Raw genomic sequence first — 16924 nt, 5'->3', positions numbered from 1 at the left:
CACTTTTGAGACAATAAAGAGTTTAAAATTTTCTCCAATATCTCATTAACAGGATAATACAGGAACATACACACCATTTTATCTCCATTTTACTCACGTAGAACCTCTGTGGTCCACCCAAAAGTATTTACCTCATAAGTGGCAACAGGGGCTAGTATGCAGGTCCTTAAAGACCTATAACCCTACTACTATCCTGAGGAAAGGACAAGGGGTCTTCAATGTACTTCCATTTCCACAAATGCCGTTATGGAGGGTCCTGAGCCTCAGACTTCAAATTTAATAGAAAAAAAAAAAACAAACTACAAAGTATACACACAATCTTTCAAACACTGCCTGATGATTTTTCATTCTTACTCTCTCATCTTGCTCAAACACATGCAGATTCTTTTTGTCCCAGTGGGTTGCTGATGAGAGTAATAACTGACCAGAGACCCTTAAATTCATTATTGAAGTGACTGCAGCATAAACTAGGTGGGAGGTAATGCAGTTTGGTTAAAGCAGAATGAGAATTTAAGGATCATTGTAGGTTTCCATGGATGATCATAAACATGGGCAAAGTTTCAAATCATTCTCCCCTTAGAAAAAGGAAATATTGATGATGTGGGTGGGGGGAGTGGTTATCAATTTAACTGAACAATAATCACTAACGTATTTTATATTTTGTGCTAAAAATATATTATAACTTTAAAAATTACCACAGCTTGCTGCCTTATTAATGTACTTCTTTTAGAAAGCAGAAAAAGCTAAATGTATATATTCAAGGGTTTTTAGCATTTGAGATGTATGTAGCTGGGACTAGGAAATTGTGAATTAATATTTTAACATAAAAGTGCAAACCTAGTTTTTTTTTTAAACTGCATTGTATTTCTTCTTTTTAAAATGTTAATAGCTTTTTTGAGATATAATTTTCATACCGTAAAATTTATGCATTTTCAGTACACAATTCAACATTTTTAAGTATATTTACAGAGCTGTATAACCACAGAAATCTAATTTTTATACATTTAAATTACTCCCCAAAGCAAACAAACCTAGTTTACTCTTAACCAGAAGAGAATGAAGGGATAAAGCCATTTTACTTAACTACTGTAAGATAGTTGATTCAGGAATTTATGGAAAATCTATGACCTATTTAGACTGTGAAGTGTTAACTTGAAAAGTTAAATAATAGTCATTTAAAGAGCAAGAAAACAGATCCCCAAAGTGGTCTATCTGACAAACTCAACTTGTAGTATCCGTTCAGTATCTTTAGGTTGAATTCAAAAATAAATAAAAACATCCCTTCTTATACTTGTTATCAGCAGGAAAAGAGCAGTTTTTCTAGCTCAGCAGACCTAACAGTTTTTATTAATGATTCAAAAGATAGCTGTAGGGACACAAACAAGAATCCAAAATGTTTCAGAAACACTTACTGTAATGTTATGATGACAAATTTCAATATAAAGCAACACAAGTAAAAATATCTAGCGACAACAGCATTTTAAAAGAATGGTAAATGAAGTGAGGGTAAATAAAATGAGTCAGTCCAAGTATTAGTTAAATCAGTTACTTCTTTTGTCCAATTTTTGAAGATTTAAAAGTTTCTATGCTGTTTTATCTCCAGACATCAGCTTTTACATTAAGAAATGTGATTTGCAATAGCCTTTTAAATAAACATCAAAATGAAGCCTTTAAAATAGGAACACACTAATCTGTTCAAAATGGTAAGCATAAGACTTATGCATAGGTTTCATTGTACAGATATTATTTAAATAGATAACACTTGATTAAAATTGGCATAGATATGAATTAATAAAATTCAATAAAAAATGAATTAATAAAATTGGCATAGATATGATCAGTCTATGTCCAGGAATTTGTGATAATAATGTCTGTTGACAGCTAGCCAAAGATTAAGAATACCTTGTTATAACCTTATTATGATGCTTACACAACTCAGTACTCTGGTACAGGTCTAATTTTATTAATGTCAATGACATAGCATTTGGCCACATCAACTACATAGCATCATCCTTCAGCAGTAAGAATTTTCAAAAGGAACTTCCCTCAGTCATCAGATTTTTCTGAAGGTTTAGAAAGTCCCCAGTTTCTGAAGCTACCTTCCCAATTTATATTTTCCAAAACCAACTTAACCACAGCAAAGAATGACCAAGTAGGGCATCTTAAATGCCAGTAAGAAGACAAGTCAAACTGCTTTTAGGCTAAGCTACCAGTTCACAACCATCATATTTATTATATTTCTTAATTCATTTATTTTTAAATCCTCAGGAGATCTCCTAAATACTTTTTTCAATATTATAGACATTAACATGATATAATGGAGTTAATCTACAAATCTAGTGAGGAATGTAAATTCCTTCATGCAATTTTTAACGCAGATTTGCCATGTATTACAAATATCACATTTTATGTGGTAGTCACTACTTGAGACATTGAAGCCAACTCCTTCATTATTCCTAATTATGTAAATTTTGATCACGAGCCCTTAACACATAGCACACCAAAAGGTAAAAAATGCAAGAAATATCCCACATCTTATTTTGTCCATTTTCCCCGTCCTGCCCTTAAGCTTAACAGAATTGCTCCTCTTAGAGCAACTTTAACTGGTTTACAATTTATCCCCTTTTCTTTCTCCTGCCAGATCTCTGGAGGAGATGTTAATGAGTCTAGTAATGGTTTAACAGACAACAGAAGAAATAACAAAGAAAAGCTAAAGGTGTGAATACTCAACAAGCTGGAGTAATCAAGTTCTGTACAGCTGAGTTAAGGAAATATTCAAGCGAGAGACCTCACTCACTTTTCACTCAGTGAAGACAAACAGGAAAACATACCTGCTTGACCTGTGGTGACACTGACAGCCGCAAAGAGCCTCTGGGATCGACTTAAGTCAGAAACTCCATTTACAGCTTCAACTTCAAAAGTATAATTAGCGTGGGCCAGCAGATCCATGACAGTGACATAGTTATCCTCTAATCCAGTCTGCTGGGGCATGTAGCCAATGTTACTCCCACAGGGAACGCATTCACCCTGCTCCCAGCTGCATCGCTTACACAGTATTCTATAGGTCACATCATTTCTTCCCCCATTGTCTGCAGGGGGACTCCATTCCAAGCTCACGGTGGTTTGGTTGATATTGAAAATGAGGTTCTGTGGTGCAGATGGAGGCCCTTAGGAAACCAAAAATAAGAAAATGAATAAATAAAAATAGCCACAAACAAACAAACAAACAAATGAAAGGACCCACGTGGAACATTAAGCTAGTGGCTCAATTACCACACAGAAAACTAGTTGAAATACTTTCTTTCACATAAACATTTCATTACCTTTCCTAGAGAAACCTTATAAAAACCTTCCTGAATTCACTTGGCAAGAGGCTTTATTTATTTTCCATTTAATATATCAAAATGAAAACAGGATAACCACTGTCTTTGTAGTTTTGCCACAGTCTTTAGCTATTTTTTCTTCCAAGCAATTAAAAAAGAATAGTTAATGCGCCTAAAAAAACAGTTGTGTAGTTGTTTAAAAATAGTTTTCCTTTTAACCATATAAGAGAGAATACATCTATTCATTCTTAATTTGCTCAAGAATGATTTATAGTAATGTCTGGAATTGGCTTTGGATTTGAGTCTCTCAAACATTCATTCATTGAAGCACCAAGATGTGAGATTTGCTCTATTTAGTGATGGAATTTTAATTCAGAAACCATTACTTTTTAATTACATTTAAAGCCATGCAAGACAGAAATAACTTTTACATTTTATTTGTTATTCCTATTGGATACATGTGTAAAATCTGGGATTTTAATCATAAAGATCTGGGAGACACGAAAACTACACTAATGATGATGTAAGGTGTATCTATTTTATATTATTGTTTAGCATTATTGGTTTATGGAACATTTATAAGTATTTAATAATAATTAAGAATGTACTTAGAAATTTCAGGCTTATCTCAGTGATGTCACAATCCTACAAACAAATGGAAGGGATCTGAAAGTCTTTATTCTACAATTATGAACTTACTTGTGCATGCCACATATGGTGGGTCAGATGGAGCCCTGTAGTACCCATCCTCACAGTCACACCTTGAGGAGCCTTCTTTATCAGAAAAACTGTGAGTTGGACAACGAGAGCACTGAAGATCTTGAGAGGAAGATTTGTAGAACCCACGGCCACAGGCTGAGAATGCAAAAGAAAGTGAAAATAAAAACATGAGAACAGGCAGACCCTTTTTGAATTTTAGTAATTTTTAGCAAACAATAAAATAGGAAATCTGATTCCCAAATGTGCTGTCATCAAACTCAGTAGAAACCTGGATTCTAATAAGAAATTTCTAACATATTCTTTTTATATCTGTAGCTATGTTTCCTGACAACTATCACTAACTATAAGTTGTAAGTCTCTAATTAAACAGAAAAAAAAGGAAGATTATGCCCTTTATGGTATAATTCTATAATTCTATTTAGTGTATATCAGTAAACCTATTTTACAATACTACATTTTAAAACAAAATAATAAAAACCAAATGATACAGCAAACTTGGACCTGCAGTTGGCATCAGTCCAAAATCTAGAGCCCAAAACTAAACACAAACATAATTTATTTAGACAAAATCTCAGCATGGTTAATTCAGGGGAACTTTGATTTCAGTAATAATTAACTTGCTTGTTGATTTGCATTAACACACTTCAAAGTTCTGTTTTCATAATCTAATACAGCTGTAAATTAAGTCTTTATGTGTGAATATGGTTCTTAGTGAAAATATTAAAATCATTTTATGACCTGACTAGAAATAACAGTGATGCAAAAATTTTTATCTTAAAATGATAGAAATGTATTCCCCCTACCAATTTTCAGAAAACTTCAAGATATAATTTCAACCAATTTAAGTTCTAAGGCAGTCTGCTTTCCACTCAGCAAATTTCCCTGTTACTAAAAATAATGAAATCCTATGGATAGGAGAAACCTGCTGCTGCTAAGTCGCTTCAGTCGTGTCCGACTCTGTGCGACCCCATAGACGGCAGCCCACCAGGCTCTGCCATCCCTGGGATTCTCCAGGCAAGAACACTGGAGTGGGTTGCCATTTCCTTCTCCAATGTGTGAAAGTGAAAAGTGAAAGTGAAGTCGCTCAGTCTTGTCTGACTAGTAGCGACCCCATGGACTGTAGCTCACCAGGCTCCTCTGTCCATGGGATTTTCTAGGCAAGAGTACTAGAGTGGCTTGCCATTGCCTTCTCCAAGGAGAAACCTATTCTATCAGAAATAAAGAGAAAGCCATTAACTACAAACAGGTGATCACTCTTTCTCCTCTACTGGGAAAAGTTAGGATAGTCACAGTAACACAGCAATTGCTCTCAGCAATGAATATACAGGCACCCAAGACATCTACCACCTTCCAGTGAGTTTCCCTTACTCACTTAGACTACATGTTATAAAATCAAGTAACCTGGAAGCATTTACTATCCCCAGGCATTTTACATATTTATCTTCAATTAAAATTTAGCAAATTCAATTTTCATTATTTCAACATTTTTAAATTAATTGATGGTACCATACATTGAATATATTAAAGAGATTCAATTTGCCCTCCATATTTATTAAATGAATATCTCTTTAAGTTTCAGTGACCTTCAAATTTAATAGAAATTAATAAATCATATCTATAAAGAAAAATTACTGAATATTTAACATAAATTCAATTATAACTTTTATGTATTAGATTCAAGTTTATTTAATATTCTCAACTTGGGCATTATTCAGCAGCATAATCATATTTTCACTCATGGGTGGGAAAAACAATCCTATCTTATTAAGAAAATCCTATCTTATTCTCCAGGAAAAAAAAAAAATTAAGTCATTCTATATTTTTGCTCACATGCTGAATAGTCAATACATAATTTGGTTCAATTAATAAATCCAAATTATCTTTTAAGCTTAAAGAAAAAAAAGGCTGTTTTATATGAACAAGACAGATATTTTAGATACCTTAAAAACTTAAAGGTAGATTATATTGTAATAGATAAGTTAAAGATTTGTGAACAGAACTACCATCATCTCTATCTAAATATATGATCCACTTTTGCTCTCAGAGGCCAGTCTGCCTTTAATTGGCCTCCTCAATTCCTACAAGAGGGAAACACTGGCAAACATATTAGGCCAGTAGAAGAATGCATCTTCACATATTCTTGTAGCAATTACTACAAATCTAAGACACAGAACAGTGAGATCCATTATGAAATAATATCAAAAAACAGTTTAAAATGTTTCTAAAGATATGACCTTGCCACATAAAAGAATGGTTTACTGGTAGGATAAAGGATTTAGCACGGATTTCTCAGGCTGGAAATTCCCATAAGTATGCACTGTATCTTGCTCCATGTATTATCTGTAATTCAGTGGTCAGATAGAACATCCATAATATAGAGAATGCGATGCTTTATTCACAACCTGCAGCTTGATAACACAAAGTCCCAGAGAATTAAAAAAGAAAAAACGATAAAGACAGAGAGAAGAGGTGTATGCTCATAGTCTTTGATAATATTATATGTATTTATTTAGTTTTTACAGGGATAGGAGCTTAGGGAACAAGGAAATGGACACAAGGGCAACACGATTTAATATCTACTAGGTAAGATCAACGTTTAACATCTACTGGGTAAGCTTTTTTCTTTTCTTTTTTTTTTATTTTGTTTCTATTCCCAGGTCGTGCTAGTGGTAAAGAACCTGCCTGCCAATGCGGAAGACTTGAGAGCCCCTGGTCAGGAAGATCCCCTGGTCAAGGAAATGGCAACCCATTCCAGTATTCTTGCCTGGAGAATCCCATGGACAGAGGAGCCCATAGTGTCACACAGAGTTGGACACAGCCAATGTGACTTAGTATGCAGCTAAGATAAAACAAGATTCTACTAGGTAGCTTGCAACCTATCAATTCTGGAAGCCTTACCTTGTTGTTGTTGTTCAGTCACTAAGTCATGTCTGACCCTTTGCGACCCCATGGCTATAGCGCACTAGGCTCCTCTGTCCATGGGATTCTCCAGGCAAGAATACTGGAGTGGGTAACCATTCTTTTCTCCAGAGGATCTTCCCAACCCAGGGATCAAACCCGGGTCTCCTGCTTTACAGGCATATTCTTTACTGTCTGAGCCACCTGGGAAACCCAAGATCAAACCAGTCAATCCTAAACAAAATCAATCCTGAATATTCATTGAAAGGACTGAAGCTGAAGTTCCAATACTTTGGCCACCTAACGCAAAGAGCTGACTCATTGGAAAAGACCCTGATGCTTGGAAAGATTGAAGGCAAAAAGAGAAGAGGGTAGCAGAGAATAAGATCATTAGATAGCATCACCAACTCAAGGGATGTGAATTTGAGCAAACACCAGGAGACAGTGAAGGACAGGGAAGGTTGGCAGACTGTAGTCCACAGGGTCACAAAGAGTCAGACTTGACTTAGCAACTGAGCAACAACAAGGTAACACTTCCAGAACCGGTAGGCAGCAAAGTACCTAGTGGAATCTCCTGCAATTCTCATCCTCCTGCTGCAAATAAAGGCTTCTAACTAAAGGCCTACTCCCACTTTTCTCACAAATAAGGAGGAACATTTCTTGTTCCACTTCCATGATTTGTAGAATACCTATGGTACCTAATGTAGAGAAATTTAAAACCCTTATCACTCAACTTTCAAATTACATTAAATTCTGTTACCATTTTAGCAGATGGGAAAACAGATTTGAAGCAAAGTTAACATGAGTTCCTCAAATAATTCCATTGTCTAGGTTAAAACTGGATTTAAAACACAGGACTGCTGATACTTAACCATATGCTATTGCTTCAGCTTTGACTGCTGAATGAGCCAAAGTCTGGCATCTATTCAATGTGTCTTGAAGTTTTAGCATCCCCCAAATGAATTTTCAGTGGGTATCTACTGTCTTTTAGTATACCCTTTGACTATTTAAAGCTATTAATTTAGAAAATGGTGAAATAATATCTAAGGCTAGCACACCTTACAGAAGAGGTGTATTAAATAGATCTCTTCAATTTCACTATGAATTTTGGCACTGAGGATGCCTGCAAAATGATGGCGTACATGCATGGCCATCATTAAATAGATAATGAGAGAAGCAATCCCAAAAAATGTGGTCATAAAAGTCTTAACATTTTTTTTTAAGTACTATTCTGTTTCAGTTCAGTTAATATTGAAAATAATAAGTTGTAACAAGACGGTTTTCACTCACCCTTTAAGGAAGCCATTAATTTAAATTTATTAAAAATAAGTATAAAATCTTGGGAGCTACAATATGAAGAGGAAAGCCAAGAACACAAGAAGACATAAGCTGTATCTCTTAGGATAGTAGTTTGAGCAATTGGGTGGTAAAAAGTTTTGGAAAGAAGTAACAGATGCTCATAAAAGTAAAATTTTAGATAAGATATCTAGATGAAATAGCTTGAGGAAAATACTCAGGAAGAGAAACTGGGGTGAAGTGATATACCTGAGATTTAACCACTTAAGGAAGACTTAAATGAGCTCTCCAACTGTTCCCAAAAGCCTACATAGAAATAAAGGCAATTTCTCCTTTCTTATAAATGCAGCTTGTTTTCCAAAAAGGTACAAGTAAAAAAGTTTTTCATGGTAAATGCCTTCTGAAACCTCGATCAAAAATAAATTCCCTTCATACATAATGGTGAAGTATATAAGAATAACTTTCTAGGAATTGTGATACAGTGGTTTTACAGTTTTTTCTTCTTTTGCTTCAATTCTCAATTTGTTCAACAGCATTTGAACTCAAAGTAGACTAATTAATATAGTGTATGCACTATCATAAAATTACAGTTAAGAAACATACCATTTTAATTTCCTGCCTTTCAATAATTTTGCTTTTTTAACTGAATATTGTTTTAAGGTAATGTTTCACTGTATTGATGAAGACTAGAAATATGTATAAAATTTGTTTTCAATATTCAATTACTTTTTTAAAAGTAATACTTCACCAATTATTTTAGTAACAGTATTTTTCCATGTCACCACAAAGACCTGCTTGGGACTGATTCTTTTGACTGTTTTTTCCCAACCAGTAATGAATGGGCCTTAGTGAATAAAATAACATAAGTTCATTAATCCTAGAGCTAAGAACCATAATCTTGTCAGATTTCATACACTAAGCAAGTTTTTGCTTAGCCAGTTGTTTAAATGGAAAACCAGCAAAGAAAATCTAAGAAGTACATGAAACTTCTGTTTACTAGACAGTAACAAGATTACCTACTGCACTATATATCTATACTAAATTATATTACAGAATATACTATATTTCAAGGTCTGCTTTATTGTCTACAGTAATGAAGTAACTGTAATATTATACTTAACTTCAATTATTTTAAAATGAGAATATCATCTTATATAACACAATTGGTTCAAATAATATTTGGGATTTAAATTCTTAAAAAAACAAACTTTGTAAGTAAATTACTTAAGAGCAATAAAATTCTGAACACAAAGATATAAGAGAGTTTATAAGAAAGACTTGTATTCTGATTCTTAATTAAACTCTCCTAACAACAGCACGGAGAAGGCAATGGCACCCCACTCCAGTACTCCTGGAAAATCCCAGGGACAGAGGAGCCTGGTAGGCTGTAGTTCGTGGGGTCGCTAAGAATAGGACACGATTGAGCAACTTCACTTTCATGCCTTGGAGAAGGAAATGGCAACCCACTCCAGTGTTCTTGCCTGAAGAATCCCAGGGGCGGCGGAGCCTGGTGTGCTGCCATCTATGGGGTCGCACAGAGTCAGACACGACTGAAGGGACTTAGCAGCGGCAGCAGCAACAACAGCACACTACATAGTTGTCTTCAATGGATTGCAACTGTTTAAGCAATGGGGTGCCAAGCCTTTGAATATACACTTACACGAGGTAGTTTATGCAACAATCAGGGTACTGGTGTAAACAACTGTTTGTTCTCAATGAACCATCCTAAAGACCATTGTAAAAGCCACAGACAAATTTCCACTCTTTAGGTGGAATTAGGTGAAGTGGAATACTTGTTTTTTTTCTGATCAAGGGTGCAGATACTCAGACTTGCCCTGGTGCATGACCTACAAGCATAAGTTTGGGGGATATCCTAAATGATTATACTTCTAAGGACATTCTCCCACAAAATGGTTATTCTAGAAAATCCACATACTTTTGATTTCTACAGCCAAAAATGATTCCCTTGACCTTAATGGGCACATTTTTTGGAAATCTTAAACTCCACCTTTAATTTCAGACATAGCTGACCCCATCCTAAACCTTAAGGCACTGAAAGTCTATGCCTTAGTAGGCTGTCTTCTATGACTGAGCACGAGGTGTGCTTTGAAGAGAAACTAGTCTTGGCATTATTAAAAATAACAGAATCATTATTAAGGCTTAGATATTTCTATATTATAAAAACTTTCCAGGTGCTTAGAATCATCATCCTGGAGGTTCTATGTCTTTTCTTAGACTATCAAAGTCTGGAAAGAATGTATGTTAATAAGATATTCCCACCATAAAATTGATGAGGGAAATAATATTGTTAAGAGTATAATAAGTTGAAATTTTAAAATAATTAAAATGACATTCATTAATAAGCCAATCAAAAATTAGGCAAAGAATCTGAACAGATATTTCTCTATGGAACATGTATAAGTGGCCAATAAACACACAAAATGATGCTCAAGATTATTAGTCATCAGGGAAAAGGAAATCAAAACTATACTGATAAACCACTTATACCCAATAGGAAGACTATAATCAATAAGACAACTAAAAGAAGTCTAGTAAGGATATGGAGGAATTAGAACTCTTATATACTGCTATTGGGAATCTAAAATGGTACAGCCACTTTGAAGAAAGCTGGCAAGTCCTCAACAGTTCAAACATAGTTATCATGTTACCCAACTCCACTCCTAGGTATGTACCCAAGAGAAATGAAAACATTTACTGACACAAAAACTTGAATATAATTAACTGTTTGTAGCAGAATTATTCATCATAGCCCAAAATGTGGAAACAATCCAAATGTTCATCAACTAATAAATGAATACACACAGTGGAATACTATTCATCAATCAAAAGAAGTTAAATTTTGATATATTCTGGTATGACTGAACTTTGAAAACATTATGCCATGTGAAAGAATTCAGTCACATAGATCCAGTCACAGCAGCAATGTGTGTGTTCAGTCCTGTTCGACTCTTTGTGACTCCATGGTCTGCAACCTGCTAAGCTCCTCTGTCCATGGAATTTTCCAGACAAGAATACTAGAGTGGGTGCCATTTCCTCCTCCAGTGGATCTTCCTGACCCAGGGATTGAACCCGCATCTCCTGCATCTCCAGGATTGTCAGGTGGATTCTTTACTGCTGAGCCACTTGAGAATCCCAGTCACAAAAGACCATATACTATATAATTCTGTCTACATGAAATACCCAGAATAGGCAAGTCTATAGAGACAGAACGGAGATTAGTGGTTGCTAAAAGCTGGGACATTGAGAGGAATAGAAAGTGACTGTTAATGGATGCAGGGTTTCTTTCCGGGATAATGAAAATTATCATTTTCAATGTTCAAAAATTGATTTGTAGTGATGGTTGCACAACTCTGTAATTATACTAGGACTTCCCTGGTGGTCAGAAGGTAAAGAATCTGCCTACAATATGGGAGACCTGGTTTCAATCCCTGGGTTGGGAATATCCCCTGGAGGAGGACATGGCAACCCACTCCAGTATTCTTGCCTGGAGAATCCCATGGACAGAGGAGCCTGGAGGGCTGCAGTCCATGGGGTCGCAAAGAGGTGGACACGCAGAGTGACTAAGCACACCCATAACTATTCTAACAAAATATTTTAAACTGTTAACTGCAGCGGGTAAGTTTATGGTTTGTACATTTTATCGAGTAAAGTTGTTTTGCATAATGAAATCCATTGATAATGCAATTTTAAACTGAACATTTAAGTAAGCCAACATTCAGAAAAAATACCAAATTTTATCTGTCAAAAATATGTTAGCTTGCTTTTCTAACACATATGTTCTGTATTCATCTATTTTTATACAGCTATATTTGGGTGTAAAAATTTAAGCAAAAAATTCAAAAAAATGGAAAATATATAATCAATATATTTTACCCATGTGCTAACTTTAGAGTTTTATAAAAATTTACCTTTTATCTGAAGACTAGCAATTTTATCTGAATAATTTTATAACTTAGATACCTATCAATATGAAATCATATGTAGGGGGATTATATACAAAGTTAGTTTTTAGTGAATATATGAATAGATTTTAAACACTTTTATTTTTCACCCACATTTACTGAGCCAGACAAGTGCTGGTTTCCTTTTTACTTCCCATCTCCTTCTCCCAAGAGCTAACTGAATACAACTAGACTCAGCTTCCTCAGTTCTTACTCTGTTTCCAGACCTGTGATTTTAAGCACAATTAAACTTTTTCTAAAGGAATTATATGTGTGTGTCTGTGTGTAAAATCTGAGGCTTTGCAGATGTTTCCGGCCACAGTTATACAGCTGCAAAGAGTTTATTAATTATGAACTATAAGTGGATTGTTCTGTAATTGAAACTTTCTGGGCCTTAATATTATTGTAGAGTCTACATACGTACATAGGGATTCTAATGAATGCTGTTATTTTATTTATTGCAGATGGACATTTAATTTAGGAAAAGCCAGCCTGTTTCCATAGGAGCTTTCAAATATTTGTGTCATTTTCATGTCTATGCTTCTCCATGCAAAGAGGAGTGCACAGCTTGCAGAAATAGTACTCCCACTGCTCAAAGTGCTGACCTCATCCGGGATGGACAGATCCAGCATTTGTATTTTAATCCCATTGACAGTGCCTCAGTGGGAATAATTACAAAAGTCTGTCTGAAAGCCAGACCTCCTGTCATTGACATGCTATGATTTTTCACATTGAGAATGAACAGTGGGCAGGCAGGATAAAAGCAACATGATGTAACAAGTATATTACAGTTTGTGAATCACCATCCATATCACCTCACAACTAACTTGTAAGAATTTAGAAAAGAAATGATGTAGAAAAATAAAGTTTGATATTAGGTGCTCAAGTGCTGAAAATAATTTGGTGATTTTTTTCACACTAAAAAGAAAAACTAATTTGGGGGAATTACAAATATATATGGTATTTATTTGTGTTATTTGACTAATTAATGTTTTATTGATTCAATATAGCGAAAAGGAAACATAAAATAAAAACCACTTAAAAATTTTATTTTTAAGGTTTAGACTGTAAAGAGAAATAAAATTAAACACTATGTAAATAGCTTTTTTCTTTATTAAATTTTCAGTTTGAAATATGCTAGGAATTTTGCTGAAGTCTTGTATTGAAATACTCTCTACTACACCAGAATCTCACCCTAATTCTGACCTCATTACCAAAATGATTTTAAAAAGAGGAGAAAAAAGAGTCAAGTTGGAATATTAAAAATATTTTTTCTTATTCCTATTCTCAAAAGAGAAATGGATTTTAACTCAAAGAACTGTGTTCAAATCCACTCCACCATTTACTGGCATGCAATTTAGACAAAGCCATTTCACATTCTCAGCTTTGATGTCCTCGTTCCACGTTATTAATTATTAACAGCTGTAGACAATAGTTTTTTTTTTCTTCCAATTTTCAAAAGTTTGTTTTAACAACACACCAATTGGTTATCTAGCTGTTAAACGCTAGTGCAAGTGTTTTCATTGAAATGCTATCTGTAAAAACACATATATTTCTACCACCATCACCACTCAAAAACCGCACATGCTAACTCACACCCACTTAGTCTTTCAGGGGTGCCTCAGCAAGAGAGTGAAAGACAGGTTCTAGAAGGGCTGTCATGCCTCTGCATGCATCCCAGACAGGCAGCAGCAGGCACTGTGTCAAGGATTTCTCCACTCAGCCATTCACCTCCAGCTCTCCCTGTGCCATTGCTGCCAAACCCTGTGTGTGTTCCCAGAGACATGCACATTCATTTTGGTTCCTGCCGGTAAGGATCCAGCAGTGGAATTTTTAATTATGTAAATTACTTAATAGTCAACTCCCATAAAAAGAAAGATTCAAAATGAAATCAGACCCTTCTGGATCTCACTCAGTATTGTCCTCAAAGGTCCACTGAGAGATCCACCTACAGATAAAAAACACAAATTAATTGTGAAGTCTCAGGATTTAGTAACCCCACTGGAAATGAACTAAAATAATCCTAACCTTAATTCACATCTAAAGCAAAATAGTGTAATTATGGCATTCCCATGGGTGGAAAACACTTAAATTAGGGGAGGCCAGCTACCCAAACATTATATTAGTTATTTGTAGTAACTAAAAAAATATAGCCTATTTATGACACAGTTATTACTGTATTCTACTAAAAGATTTCCTTGAGGGCATGTCATTAAGAACAAGAGGCTGCAATAAGTTCTCAAACAGCAATTGGTATTAGGAAGATTCAGACAGGGGATACAATTTACTCTAGCATTTATGCCACTGTAAAGCTTATTTTCAAATATTTCTCTTATAGTTATTATGATATCATACTTTTTATAATTCATTTTTATTATTTATTCCTTTATGCTAAATTACTCCTCACAGTTTTGAAAATAGCAAGAAAAGTCAGATAATGTAAGTTCTATATGCGAAACATAATTAAAAGTATATAAGCAATAATTTCTCTTTTGAAAGATCAATATTTTTGTTTTAACACATGAATGCAGGATAAGTCATTCAGTCATGTCCAACTCCTTGAGACCTTACGGACTATAACCTGCCAGGCACCTCTGTCCATGGGATTCCCCAGGCAAGAATACTGGAGTGGGTTGCCATGCCCTCCTCCAAGGGGTCTTCCTGATCTAGGGATCAAACCAGCGTTTCTTAAGTCTCCTGAATTGACAGGCAGGTGCTTTATCACTAGTGTCACCTGGGAAGCCCTGTTTTAACATAAACATATTTTAAAAAATAACATTGCTTAAAGGATAAAGTTAATATTCTGAAAGACAGGCATTGTTAATTTCATCATATGTCTCATTCCAACAGTCTTGAAAAAGCAATACTACTTGTTCTTTATATAAATTATGAATCTGATTTCCTTCTAGCATGTACTAGCTGTGTGACCTTTTTCAATTTGCTTAAGTTCTATGAACCTAGATTTTCCATATCTAAAACAAATAAATCTAATAATACTACTTCCAAAGATTGTTGTGAATTAAAGTGCATGATTCATGTGAAGAACTTAGCACAATGCCTGGTAGAGAATAAGCACTCAATAAATAGTAAACTATTATAGTTATTTCTCAATGTCAATTTCCATGTGAAATTTTGGGTTTTTTTTCCCAAAGACAGACTGTTTCTATTTCATGTGAAGTTTTGATCCCACTCTGGTTTCTACCACTGATAAACACTGAGCCACTTCCCCATGACCAGATGTATATGCAAATTAAGAAACACGAATTAACTGTTAGGCAAATATAGACCTATTATGCATTTATTCTCTGACAAAATAATTTTGTTTGCCTACTCTTTGCATTGTGCCAGGTAATGGACCAAACTTATATCTGCTAAAAGACAAATATGATGATCTCTCAATACTATATTCCTTTTTGAACTAGCATCAAATGGCATGAATAATTATGTTAATTATGTGTTTAAGCTAATTAAATTTCTGATTTTTCATAGGAAATTACCTATGTAAATTATAAATATTGTACCTTAATTTTTATCTTTGACAATGTACTTAATTATCTTCTATTTCTATGCTGAACACAGACTCAAAAGTCACCTTTCCTGCCAGAGCTGTAGCATTTCATTAATGTGAAGGGAAAAAACTACTCAGTGTATGTAGACATGCAGGAAATGTGTGTAAGTACATATTATTGACCAATTATATTTAAACTGCAGAGCTATTTTGTGGCAGTTATTGGCTTGTTTTTCAATGAGGCTAATAGTGATTTGGCAATATAAGAACACTCTGTAAGGACAGGTTATTTCACATTAAAAAAACTTCAGGTGGACAAAGAAATATGTATATACATACAAATATTTGTGATTCATTATATTTAAAAAAATGAACATTTTTAGTTAAATTCAAAGAATTAAAATTAGATTATTTTGTGAGAAATTCATCAATAATTGATATTTCTCCTACAATCTATTTAAAACTACAAATATGTAGAAAAGTTTGCAAGATCCATAGACAAAATGAAAATAATTAATTTCATCTTGATTTCTTAAAATAAAGAACAGACCTTCCATTTCAAGCTGCCTAAGATATGGGCTTTTAACCATCAGTTTTCTGCAATAATTTCAATAATGATTAAAACAAAATAATCAGTTAAGGCAATCTTTCTAGCTATTTCATGGAGACTCTTTTTTTTTCTTATTTAGTCAGTTATAAAATGTGGATCAATACTAAGTCTTGTGAAACAAATTACCCTAAAGCAGTTTAAAGCAATTTAAACATGTGGGGAAATAAATAATCATTTCTATTATGTCAGTGAAAAATTTTCTGAAGATCATAAAGAAATCAGTTAACCCTGAAGCAGGACATTTTAAAAAGATGCATCAGGACAATGAGGAGATTCAGTCAAACCTTAATTCTCAGAAATAAAATAAAATAATAGGCAGAATAAGTCCTTACACCAAATAATGTTGTTGAGCTCAATCCTTTTCTCAAAACAGGAGGTAGCAATACACATACACAAAAAGCAAATAGACACGTACTTATACATATATATGAGATACACAGAATTGTCAGATAAACAGAATGGTTAGAGAGAAACAAAACAGTAAGAATTCTCTAACTGTACAACGTCTTAATAATAGAAAACTAGTTAGTTGCTAATTTTTATATCCACAACAAGCAAATAATCTAACGTAGTTCTCTCGTGTCCTATCTACTTTGCATCCACAGTA

The 16924-nt window shown here is 34.3% G+C and overlaps 1 protein-coding gene across 3 annotated transcripts in view; it reads right to left on the bottom strand.

Moving 5' to 3' along the window:
• Positions 1 to 16924, bottom strand: part of EPHA7 (EPH receptor A7) — a 219254-nt gene that overhangs the window by 146911 nt on the left and 55419 nt on the right. For all 3 annotated transcript variants that reach the window (XM_055433213.2, XM_055433215.2, XM_088840708.1), the window contains exons 4-5: positions 4023 to 4178; positions 2832 to 3167 (exon numbers count right to left, since the gene is read on the bottom strand). In XM_055433213.2, coding sequence (XP_055289188.2) covers positions 2832 to 3167; positions 4023 to 4178 — 492 coding nt within the window. The remainder of the gene's footprint in view (positions 1 to 2831; positions 3168 to 4022; positions 4179 to 16924) is intronic.

This window comes from Moschus berezovskii, chromosome 10 (assembly GCF_049115385.1).
Source record: "Moschus berezovskii isolate FMDL1 chromosome 10, NW_MosBer_1.0, whole genome shotgun sequence".
Lineage (NCBI taxonomy): Eukaryota > Metazoa > Chordata > Mammalia > Artiodactyla > Moschidae > Moschus > Moschus berezovskii.
The sequence above is the reverse complement of the archived record's forward strand: the minus strand, read 5'-3'. Positions and strand labels throughout refer to the sequence as shown.